Here is a 12,696-nt window from a genome sequence, read left to right as displayed (position 1 = left end):
CCTCCTGGGATTGCTGTGGCACATCCACCACAGTCAAAATGGCTTCGTGAGACAGATTTGTTCCGTCACACAAGTAGTCTCTCAGCTTGAAGTCGAGCAAAACACTATCCAAGCAAACAGTGAGCACCCGGTGTAAGCTGATGGACGGACAGAGAATCGGAAGTGTGTGTTATTAGCGTTAGTGCACCGGTGAAAGCTGAGAAAACACTTGAATCGCACAAAAAGGATGAAAAAGAATGAGGTACGTGTAAGATTGTCGAGGTTTTGTGGGATTTACAGCTGGTTTGAACACAATGAAACGGACAGCACTGCAACAGATGAAACAAATGGAACCAGTCAAAAACAGAGTAACATCTTCAATATAATACAATAATGTCTCTTATGCAGTTCTACACCTGTCAATCTTCATTAGCGGTGAAAAATGTCAAACAACTTTCACCATAAGAGGAAACAATACCTCTAGTATACCGTATACAAATACACTACAAACAAATGAAGGAATCAAATGTATGGAAATGATGACATTAATTGGTTATTATTTCTATGCTACTTGTTCGTTCATGCACAGGCGCAAGTAGTTGGCCGTTGGTGCCGCGAGTGCATCTGGAGGAGATTGTGCCGCACATTGCAGTCGCACGGAGCTGCGGACTGATGGTGATGGATTTACTGTACGAACGCGGCAGCGGGGGCAGAGTGGACGTAATGAGGAACATACACGGGCGTGTGAAGTGAGCCACGGTGACAAGAGGGAACCCGACGATCTTACTCATGTACTTCGCCCTGCAAAGGCAGAGAGTTGTCACTGCAGCGAGGCTGAACTTACGAAGAGGGTTTAAAGCTAGTCTTGTCAACCAACTGTTTAACAGACGGAAAGTTTGTGGTGCATTTACTGTCTGTCTGTCAGCTATAGAATTTACGATATATAGTTCATTTTAAAATACACTGTTGAATCTAGAGCTGCAACAGTTTTAATCAATTAATCGGCAACCATTTTGATAATCAATTAATCGGTTCAAGTCGTTTTTAGGAAAAAGAAAGTCAAAATTCTCTGATTTCAGCTTCTTCAATGTGAACATGTTCTGGTTTCTTTGCTCCTCTGTGACAGTAACTGAATATCTTTGGTGTGTGGACAAAACAAAACATCATGTTGGTGGTTTGGGGGAACATGATTGACATGTTATGCACCAAACAACTAATCGATCGATAATAAAAAGATAATCGTTAGTTTCAGCCCTACATAAATCCATTTATTTGATATATGTGTATATATATATATGTATATATATATGTATATATATATACATATATATATTTCAGTGGATTCAATGCATGTTTTTTTTTATTGCCACTGCTCGGATAGCAAGGCTAACATTAGTCTGGCTATATTTTTCTTAGTCATGATCTGTTACGTTGTTCCACAAATTGCATTAAAAAGATCCAATTGGTCGAACTTATCTGATATTAGCGAGTACGTTTTTGGTTTAGCTCCGGTCAGACGTGGTTATCTCACTGGTTGGCTTTCACCCGACAGTTTTCTCGTTGGTTGTTTTGTACGCGTGATGAACACAGGTTTGTTGGGCTTTAAACACTCGTCGCACTATATCAATATTAAGATTTCTGGGGTGGAAGTAGAACTTTGAAGCAAGTGTGGGTGATACGTAGGAAACACGAATGTTTTTTTTTTAAATGGTCACATGCCAGGCGTGCAGGAAAAACAGGGAACAAATGATACAATGAATGATGGCTGAATTTTATTTAGCTGCTTCCACGTTGTTCACACGAGCTCACTGTCTTGACGTGCTGGGACAGAGCTATTTTAATGCCCTTGGTAACAGCTGCACTATTACTCTAAGACAATGCCTGCCTTTAAAAAAAACTTTAAGTAAACAGAAATTCCCTCTGTATTTTTCAAATAGGGAACTGATGGTCTCTTTTTGTAGATTACTTTTTTTTGCCTTTTAGAACATTTTTTACAGTTTTATTTTTGCTAAATCAATGTCAAATGAACAACACATGACACGTTGTTTCGTTATTAACTACAGCGGCGCTGCTTGAGGCCGAGTTGGCGGTCAAATTGAGTAATTAGCAACGCTGGTTTAAATTGATATTATTTCCATTTTAAAACTGGAAGAAATGCCCAACACCTCATCTGTGTAGGGTGGTAACACACTTTAAGATACGCAGGTAATCCAAACATTTTATTTATGTGATGTTACATAATGGAAACATGACAATATCACATTGGGTCAGTAGGACTCACTGAAGCCTGTCCGGGCCTGGGGGCATCCATGCGTTAAGTGACCCCTCCACGTGGTCTGTCATGGTGCCTCCTTTGTGGTCAAGCTCTATTTGGTTTATTTCTGTAACTTGACGGTGATGATTCTCTTCATTGTACTGTATCTGGCCGTCTGTGTGCATGCCTTTGTGAGTGTGTTTGAGCATGCCGGCTTTTTTTTCTTCTTCTTTCTGGTGGGGGGGGGGGAGGCATGATGTTGCATTCGGCGTGACCAGAACTCTGTGTGTTGTATGTGCCGTTGTGTGCGGAGGAAAGAGGCAGCGCAACACGGCATGGTTCAGGCCAGGAATGTGCGATGTGGGTAGGCTGCACAATAGAGCCGGGCTCCCTGAGGGCGGTCAATGGGACGAGTGTCACCCCCCGGCACCCTCCCCGCTGGGTGATGACCATCACACAACGCTACAGGTGTCAGGTCCTCTTAACCACCACTGCGACTACACACACATCACGGGAACAAAAACACATGCATGCACATGTACACCAACAGACATGCGTGAGCACATGAGGCACGCATGTGCTCGTCTTGTGTAGAAGAATTTACATGACCACACACACACACAACTCTCATTTGTGCATTTTTTAGCCAGACTTTCCAACGTGTGGATACATGTGTTCACACCTACAGTAAACTGTATCTCTATGTAAACACGTCCAAATAAGAAGCATCTGCAAGAACGACCAACTCATTCACCTCTCACACAGAAAGGATGCCGTTACATTTGGAGCTGTGTATGTAAGTGCAGACTTTGTGCGTGTGTGCGCGCGCGTGTGTGTGTGTGCATTCTGTCACAAATGCCCACATGTGTTCACGGCACTCATTTCACGTGACGGACGCTGGGAGCACGGCCGGCGGCGGCGATCAGTGTTGTGTCCGCTCAACCTTGGACTTGGCCGATGTGTTCGCTAGCAGAGGTCACAGAGGTCACAGAGGGTAAATAAGGGAATGCAGAGATGACAGGGGGAGAGAGTTCAGCCCGCCTCTCAGGAACAACCAGCTGAAATAGTTTGTTGGTTATTTTAATGAACAACTGCAGGTCAGTGACTATTTCCAGTCACGCTGTGTGGTTGTTTTTAGTTTTTTTGTGACTTTGTGGTTTTTGACAATTTTTGCTGCGATGCCCAGAATTAGTTGAATTCTTGCTGACAGGTAACGCTAACCCCCCCCCCTTCCGCAACCCTCTCTCTTCCCCGGGGGCTTGTGTATGTTTCTGTGTTTTCCCAAGGATTTCCGGAGCCTTATCAAGTTTCATAACAAGTACATACATGTACACACACAAAGCTGGATTTGTGCACTGCGCTGTCATCTGAAGAAAAAAAACACACACCACATGATGAAGGATAAGGCCGTGTAATTACATTCAGTCTTCACGTGGTCATTCAAACAAAGGTACTGTGCTTCGACTGTGAGTGAGGATCATCAATCACAAAACAGTTTTTTCCGCCAATCCCTTTGCAGTCCCCGTCAGGTCTGTCACACTTGTCATCCAGCGCCCCCTAGTGAGCTCAGGGGGAAACTTGCTTATGATGTGGAACTTGCAAATGATATATTAGGATTCAAGTCAGGTCTTTTGAATTGGTTTCATTTATTTCTCGGTTTATGAGGTTTTAGATCGGCCGCATGAATAAATTCCACTACCATGCCAAAGCTTTGAAAAGAGGCTGCGGGTCACTTCTTGAACCCTTGTGATTGTTGCGTGTGCTCTCTCCTCACAGGACAGTAAGGATGCAGAACATTATTTCCCACTCACCGCCAACCATAGCTGTTGGGACTGGGTGAGGAGGACCGAAGACGAGACCAGAGAGAAGGAGAGACAGAAGCGGAGAGAGAGAGAGAGAGAGAGAGAGAGAGAGGGAAGGAGCCTACAGAGTTGAATTTTAAGAGGTAAGAAATAGGGTAAACTGCCTTTCAATGTTGCCACGAGCTTGAAGACAGCGACTGCCAAAGCATGTACTACTCTTCTCTCATCACAGATTTTTGTCTTACCCCGATGTTACTGCCAGATCATTGGCCCTCCCTGTGAGCCGCCAGACGCCCCCGTTGTCCGCAAACCCCCCTGCGACTTCCCACGTTGAGCCTGCGAGGCAGGGGAGCCACAAGTGAGTTTTCATGGCAGCGGCACTCTAGGGCTGCCATGGCAGCTGCTGCCGCTGATGCCTCACACCGTATTACCGCACTGACGCCGGAGGAAGAGGGACGACGGACGCTCGCCAAGCTGTTCGGTAGCGCCGCCCCGCTGCCACGGACAGAGAGAGAGCAAGAGCGAGAGAGGGGGCGAGAGAGAGAGAAGGAGAGGGAAGGGGAGGGTGAGGAGGTAGGGAGAGGGAGCGGGAGCGAGTGCTTGGTGTGCGGGGCTCTGTTCACCTCACAGGAGAAGCTGCGCGTCCACGCCTTGAGTCACACGGGAGAGAAACCCTTCCACTGCTCGCATCCACACTGTCCCAAGGCCTTCAGCTCCAAATACAAACTCTTCAGGTATAAAGCCTCAATCACATTTCTCAGGTCACATTCTTTTCCTTCTTTTTTTAAATACAGTGTGATGCCAGGCTTCTTCAGCTTTTCTCAGAACCCCCATTTAGCAGGAAAGGAAGAAAGTTTATATTGTCATTCAACATGTGTGATTCAGAAAAAATTGCATCTTGATCTACGATAAGCAACACATCAAGTATTTATCATCTTGTTTCACAGCCTGCAACTTTGCTCGCACCACGAGCATCATTCTCAGACGCACCAGGCAGCTGTTCTCAGTGAAAACGCTCTGACAAACCCAGAGTACACGTCTTAGCGTTTAGCGGCAAGAGAGCCACAGATTTCCCCCCCCAGGTGGCGGAGACCAAAGAAGAGCAGAAAGTAGAGTCAACATTGCACTTACATTCATCAGGTGGCTAAAAAACACAAACAATATGTGAAGGTTGCACTGGCCCAAGTGGCCAGAAATTCAATCAGTGCAAATTTAAATGACTGAATCTCAAACTCATGGACATACAAGGATGTTTGGAATCCATTTTGAGTCCTGACAGTAAAACACTGTGACACTGTATGTAGACACAAGGGGCTAGACTGAAAGGAATTCATGCCTCACGTTTGCATGCACACTGCTGACACACTCCTGAAAAACCTCTGCCATTAACACACTCGCTCTCTCTTTCTTGCGCAGGCATATGGCCACACACTCTCCACAGAAGACCCATCAGTGCTCATTCTGTGAGAAAATGTTCCACCGCAAGGACCACCTGAAAAACCACCTGCAGACCCATGACCCCAACAAGGAGGCCTTCAAGTGTGAGGAGTGTGGGAAGCACTACAACACCAAGCCGGGATATAAGCGCCATATGGCCATGCACTCTGCCACGGCAGGGGATCTCACCTGTAAAGTGTGCATGCAGAGCTATGAGAGTACACCCGTTCTCCTGGAGCACCTCAAGAGCCACTCCGGGAAGTCGTTGGGTGGCACCAAGGAGAAAAAACACCCGTGCGACCACTGCGACCGTCGGTTCTACACGAGGAAGGATGTGAGACGTCACATGGTGGTCCACACGGGCCGAAAGGACTTCCTGTGCCAGTACTGTGCCCAACGCTTCGGCAGGAAGGATCACCTGACGCGCCACGTGAAGAAGAGTCACTCGCAGGAGCTGCTGAAGATCAAGACGGAGCCGCCGGACATGCTCGGTCTTCTGGCTTCTGGATCACCACCTTGCTCTGTGAAGGAGGAGCTCAGCCCCATGATGTGTGGCATGGGTCCCAACAAAGATCCCATGATGGGCAAACCCTTCCCCAGTGGGGCCCCTTTTCCAATGGGCATGTACAACCCCCACCACCTCCAGGCAATGTCTAATACTGGGGTGGGTCACCCACTCCCGTCCCTAATGCCTGGCACCTTGTCTGCAGCTATGGGCATGGGCTGCCACATGGAATCCCCTGGACCTCTTCATCCACACTCCCATCACCACCACCATCATCACCACCATCACCACCACCACCATTCCCCTCCGCTGCCCACCCACCACCAGACTCCGGCTCCCCAGCAGCAGCACCAGCCCCAGCCAGCCCCCAAATACCAGCTGGGATCTACCTCATACCTGCTGGACAAGCCCTTGAAAGTGGAGATGGAGAGCTTCCTCATGGATCTGCAGAGTGGCTTGCCAGGCCCGGTTCACTCTGCAGAGCCCCACGCTGCTGCCTCGCCCCCCAAGGACGGACTGGAGCCCACCTCGGGCCTGACGGACGAGCTTTGCGGGGATCACCTCCTGTCCAAGAGCCCTGCGATGATCGCGGAGTCTCTGTGTGCTGCTAACATGGACTTCTCCCACCTGCTGGGGTTCCTGCCCCTGAACCTGCCCCCGTACAGCGCCCCCATGAGCACGGGAGGGCTGGTGATGGGCTACACCTCATCCGCGACCCCCTCCTCTTCCTCCTCCTCCTCCTCCTCATCTCTGCATGCTGCCGAGCCCCATGCCGCAGCAGTCAGCACGGCACCTCTTACCTCTTTGCAACCGCAACCTCAGGAGCAGCAGAGCTCCAGCGGGGGTCTGGGCTTCGGACCCCTGCACCCCCTTCCCCCGGTGTTCAGCTCCAGCCTTAGTACCACCACACTGCCTCGCTTCCACCAGGCCTTCCAGTGAGAGAGAGCCCAGCCCTCTGGCTTCCACGCCAGCCTTGGCTCCGCTCACCATGGATATTTGGGGCTGTGGCTCTTTCCAGAGCCTGATCGAAAAGTTGGAGAATTAAGATCAATAAACCTACAAATGAACACTTAGAAGCCTTAAAAGAAAGCGCACAAAAGCTTTTGATTGAGCCTTAAAAGGAAATTAAGCGCCCTTTGAGCAAAAAAAGGAAAAGGTGAGAAAAGAAGACGAAGCAGCTTTTATTTGGGCTTTTTTGCTCGCCCCCTATCCTATAGTTATAACGTCGTATTAACCCTTCTTTTAAATTTCCATTTATTTCCCCTTTAATCCCCCTTCCATCCCCTATTTAGTGGTATAGAGGGCAGGATCAGTAGGCCAAAAGGCGTGGTACTGCATACTTTATAATGTAATAATTGAAAAAAAAAGAGTCAAAGATAATTTTTTTTTTAGTGAAGATTGTCTGTCTTGTTGTGACCCAGAACAAAAAAAATATAGTTTGAAGTGGATATTTTGTTTTACTTACTTTTTTTCTCTTCCAAATGTAAGAACATGGTAGAATGTGTCTCATCTTGAGTTCTGAACCTCCCACTCTGAGAACCATCAAGTGTCATGACCAGTGCGGAGAGGAGAGAGATCAGTGAAGGAATGAAGAGAGAAACAGCCAGGCTAGAGCCACCAAAAGTGAGCCCTGCCCCTAAAAAAGTGCTCTTATAACGACAAGTCCCAACTATTTTTCTTTTAGCTGTGACTAATGTGCTCCTAGAGTCAGGTCAGTTTGAACGGAAATAGGAGGACTGCGTCCTCTGTTTGCTGCCCAACAGAAAGACCAGTCACACGCATGGCCACGCATTTAAAAAAAAAGACGATATTTGAGAGATATGTGGAATTGTGTGAGTTGGATGACAACGATGTATCATCATGCTGGCTTTTTTTTTTTAACCTTTTACTCTTAACTTTTCCTCAAGAGAAGCACTTTTTTTTTCTAGCAGAAGGCACTTGACCTTTAGGAGTCTCCTCGGGGAAACCTTGAATCTCCTTCCTCGAGACTTCTGGAGGTTTTCACTGCCCGAGACCCAGAGTCCACCTGGTGTCTCTTGCGAGGACTCTCCTTCCCTCACCCGTCTTTCCTCCAACAGTTATCTTTAAAGAAAGAATAATGTTCCCGTGATAACGATATATATCGACGATACCCGACATATCTAAGACATAGGCTGTATTCTTGGAAACCATAACACAGACACATCTTTTCGCAGTCTTTTAAAAAGATGCATCATCATGGTAATGGAGAACCCTGACATATGTGAATGGCAGAGAACAAGAATTACAGTGACAGATGAGGAAGAAGAAAAAATGTGTTAAAGAATGTTATTGCAGTGTACGAAATATCTCAAGAATGAATATTATAATTGCTTTTATCTCAGTAAGGTGTATTTTAGATAGACGTATTAAAACTAAGTGATGATGTTTTTGATGTCTGGCAGGTTTACATTTGAGTGTATCTTGCTTTTTTTTTTTGATCAAACAAATGGATGAAGTATTAGCTTTTCCCCGTAAGCTTTCTCTGTCATATCCAATCTTTACCTTTACATGTACTGTGGATGGGAAATATCTTTAGACGGCTGTTAGTGGCTTAATAATCAAGTAGGAATTGAACTAGATAGATTGTGTCGTAGGGTTGCTGACATGGATGGAATATGAATTTACGACTGTAGGTCTTCATCCGGTGGATTGTGTTTCCCCTGAGCTGTGATGGAATCCCAGCTGGTTTCACCCCAAGCTCGAGGGCCGTGGATGTGTCGTAGTTCGGAGCCTTTTCTAGCCATTCACCGCCGGCCTATTAAAGAAACCTGAGCCCAAAGTTAACCCAAGCCTCAAAGCGAGAAAGGTGCTCCTTTGTCCAATAGGACGCAAACAACACAGCTGGCATATCCATACGTTTCACAAGGGGCTGAGATCCTGCATCATCTGTGGCTGTGCCCCGTCCCGGTCGGGACCGGGGGAGCAGTCCCCATGCCACAGGCGAGGCCCACTCATGGCATCAAATGTAGAGCGAAAACGGACAAAGGAAGAAAGAGAGAAAGAAAAGAAGAGAGAAAGGAAGAAAGAAAACATAGCACATGAAAAAGAAAATAGAACATCAAAAGACATATTGCTGCTTTTAGCCACGGCTGCTGATGGACGACGACTGTAGACCACTAGAACATTTCAATCTTTTGCAAGATGGACAGTGAGCTGGAAACGTGCACAAACAGAACCAACAAAGTGTTCATCAGCCCCGCCCCCCCCCCCCCCCCCCTTCTCCTCCTCCTCCTCCTCTTCCTCTTTTCTCAGCTGCTTTGTAGAATCAAAGGAAAAGGGTCTGACGAAATATGGCGATATCCGGAAGAGCGACGCAGTCACTGAATTCCCGGGGCTTTGACATTCAAAGCACAGTGGGGGGACACATGGCTGCCTGCGAGAGTCGGGGCATCGCCTGTAGTCATATATTTGTTTTGTTTGTTGTCATATGATATATTATTTTTCTGTTTGTATAAAACAGGACCTCGAAAAAAACAACACAACACATCACCTCATTTGTATTTTTTTTATTTTTTATTTTTTTCTTACCAAAACCTCGGGAGAAGAAACTCACACCTTTGCACAATTGCTTGTTACAGAATGCTGCAAGTGTCATCCGATTTCTATACTGTAGGACATCAAGGAAGCCGGCGAGCTACCAGTGGCTGACGGCCCCCAGCGTGATTTTTAGAATTTATAATCAGCGAGCACTGATGTTGAAAACGCTTCCCCACAGTCTGACTGTTCAACCACACCTGAAGCCGAACTTCTCGATGTTATATTCCAAGTTCTGAACTCATTTTAGAACTTGTTTGACACTTATTAGTCTCCCCCCTGGAAGGGTCATTATTTTGATGACGACTCTTGTAAAATGATCGAACTTGTCATTGATCCTGAATAAATCCGCTGCCGGCACCTTTCTGCTAAATTGACCTGATATATATTAAAAAAAAAAAAAAAAAAAAAAAAAGAGGCAAGATTCAAATTTGCTCTTTTACTGTGAGCTTCTGGCTCAAGCCAGATTTGTAGCAATCAAATTGAGCATTTATATTTTTGTAACAAATATTCATTTAGTCCTTTCAAAAAAGAAAAGGGTGAAGGAGACGATTTCGGCATGTATTAAGTTTGTCCTCCCTGGGTTTCTGTGAGCTAATCTGAATTCTAGCACTTTCAACCTTTAAAAAAAAAAAAACTTTTTTTTTTCTTTTAAAATTTCAGCTTATATGTTCATATGTTTTTAAATTTTGTATTGATCATGTTCATGTATGTGCCATTAGTTTGATGTGTAGACTTTTAACCTTTGTGTATTTCTCCTCTCCAAAAGAATAACAGTATTTTTGATAGACCTTTCACTAATAACCTCCTGCATACCAACCCCCGCCCCTTCTCCTTTGAAACTTTTTTTTTTTTTTGGTAACCAGCTTTGCCTTCTTTCTCATAAATTTATATAATCAAACGTTACAGCCAAGTGCACGGGGAGAACAGCGGCAACATATCTGTTATTCTGAGGCGGCGAGAAACGAGGGCCCCTCCCTGACCACGCCCCACCAGCGAACCCTGCCTGTAACTGAACGGACGCCCCGTCATGAGTGACCCCAATGTGAAAGCACTTACAGCTGAAAGGAGCAACTTCCTGCTATAATGACTCAAACGCTCGAATGATGCCACCGTGTTGGAACCGACGACAGTTTGGGGGTTTTTCATTGCGAAGCGGGTCCACTCATCGAAAGGTTGGAGAATGACAAGTGTTCAAATTTCTAAGACGGAGGTGAAAAGTGTGGCCGCGCTTGTAGCTGCAAAACAGACCCCAGGTTCAGCCACGAGTCTCTCCGTCGTTCTTTGTAACGGGATCGTCCCGGGGAAACGGGCCCAGCTGATCCGTATGGAAGCCCGCTTCTGACAAGAGAAGGAAAGAAAAAGATGAAAAGTCTTGGCTTACTGCGTCATAAATATGAGCCTTTAAGTCAAACCGAACTTGCCCATTAGAAAATATGAAATATTGAGTCAAGTTTATTGACTCATCTAGAAAAAAGAAGTAGAAAACAATGCGATGCCGAGTCAAACTTTGACTTGCTTTCTAATAATCCTGACTTGCACAAAACGCAATTTGTGATTTAATTATTGAATCTGTATCAAAATTTAGTAAATACAAACCTTTACGATTTCATAAAATCAAAAGTTAGAAAGACTTTAAGTCATTTTGATTTACTTAAGTGAGATTAGATTTTCTACCCTCGATAAAAACTACAAAATTATGACCTAATCCAGGGAGTGGAAACTTTTATTCACTATCTCTTACGTCATCATTTTGATTTATTCTGACGTACAGCATCTTATCAGTTGAACTGATCCTCTTTTCCTTTACACAGTCACCACGTCGTCCTTCTCTTTCTGACGGAAGTGGGCTTCCGTAGCCTGAGCGAACGCAGCAAAAGAAGAAAGAAAAGAAAAGCTGATACCAAATCAGTGTGATTCAGAAACCGATGCTCGTGCTGTTCCGCTCCTTGGCTTGGCTGTAGATCCATTACCTCGAACCTGCACCTACTAGGGATGCACTTATCCTCACCTTCTCCTCTTAACTAGTAGGTGCAGAACACGCAAGAAAAAAAAGTTAAGGGAATTTACTCATCAGTTTAAAGCGGAAAAAAAAACTGATTTGATTTTATTAATGCTCTCCCTCTCTCTCTCTTTATTTTTGCTTTTAGAAAGACAGTGGGTATTGTCTGATGCAGGCAACACCCACATGTAGTTTTATATATTTCTAGCTAAATGTAAGTCTTGCATTCCAACCTCTTTGTGTATCTCGTTTAGTGACATAGCCCTTTATTTTTTATCACTCGCTATTACGGCCACGTCTGGCATAAAAAAAAAGAAAAGGTGAACGAAAATAGAATATTTGCATTCACTTACACTATTTTATATAGCATGGAGTTTATCAACTACAGGGAGAATTATATAAATGATGCGCTTCAGAGGAAGAAAGAAAATGAGAAGTCTTGCTTTTTTTTTGTTACATATCTCACATGCAATCAGTTGCTACGATGTAAAAGTGACAGATTTGTATATTGGTTGATCCAAAGAGATGGTGAACACAACAACAGAACTATTGACTTATTGTACAGTACAGTGTATCTTTGAGTTGTCATGTGTTATGTTGAAATGATTAAAAGACGAACCAGCGGTTTCATACCCTCTTTGCATTTTTTCCCCCCAATATCATTCAATATCATTTAAACTGCGGAGTGGCAGAAGACCTTCAATGTAGTAATAACCACCATGACGGATTCTCATGTCCTTTGTATTTTCGCTGAAAGGAAACTCTTGGATTGGATTCGGTTGGATCGGTTGGATTCTAGTGGCCTGTTTTTGTTTTATTCAAGGTAACGCGGAAGAGACTTAAAAACCGCTTTAAATTCAATTCAGTTTTATTTGTACAGTGCCAAATCTCGACTCACAATATCTCAAGGCCCTTTACACAGCGAGTTCGAGACCTTTCAATGGATCTCATTACCCTAGAATTCAAAAGGAAAGCTCATTCAAAAGTATACATTTTTTATATTGAAATTAAAAAACTCTTATAGAGACATTTGCTCTCACGCAGTTATCTGTTTAATGGAAACAAAGCTTCGTCAGTTGTGTTGAGCCAGGGTTCAAATCCAGAGCGGTCGAGGCAACGTCGCCAACCACTGCACCACCGTGCCGCACCTGGTCTCCTCAGT

General features: G+C 45.0%; 1 protein-coding gene across 2 annotated transcripts in view; it reads left to right on the top strand.

The window, feature by feature from the left end:
• The window catches only part of plagl2 (pleiomorphic adenoma gene-like 2), a 39,547-nt gene extending 27,381 nt beyond the window's left edge, over positions 1–12,166 (top strand). The window contains exons 2-4 of one of the 2 annotated variants that reach the window (XM_035645651.2): positions 4,010–4,178; positions 4,268–4,393; positions 5,452–12,166. In XM_035645651.2, the coding sequence (XP_035501544.1) occupies positions 5,456–6,916 (1,461 nt within the window). In that variant the 5' untranslated portion in view covers positions 4,010–4,178; positions 4,268–4,393; positions 5,452–5,455 and the 3' untranslated portion in view covers positions 6,917–12,166. Of the gene's footprint in view, positions 1–4,009; positions 4,179–4,267; positions 4,770–5,451 lie in introns of both variants that reach the window. The other variant, XM_035645650.2, reaches the window with a different exon arrangement.
• Positions 12,167–12,696: the final 530 nt, after the last annotated feature.

This window comes from Scophthalmus maximus, chromosome 3, assembly GCF_022379125.1.
Source record: "Scophthalmus maximus strain ysfricsl-2021 chromosome 3, ASM2237912v1, whole genome shotgun sequence".
Classification (NCBI taxonomy): domain Eukaryota; kingdom Metazoa; phylum Chordata; class Actinopteri; order Pleuronectiformes; family Scophthalmidae; genus Scophthalmus; species Scophthalmus maximus.
The sequence above is the reverse complement of the archived record's forward strand: the minus strand, read 5'-3'. Positions and strand labels throughout refer to the sequence as shown.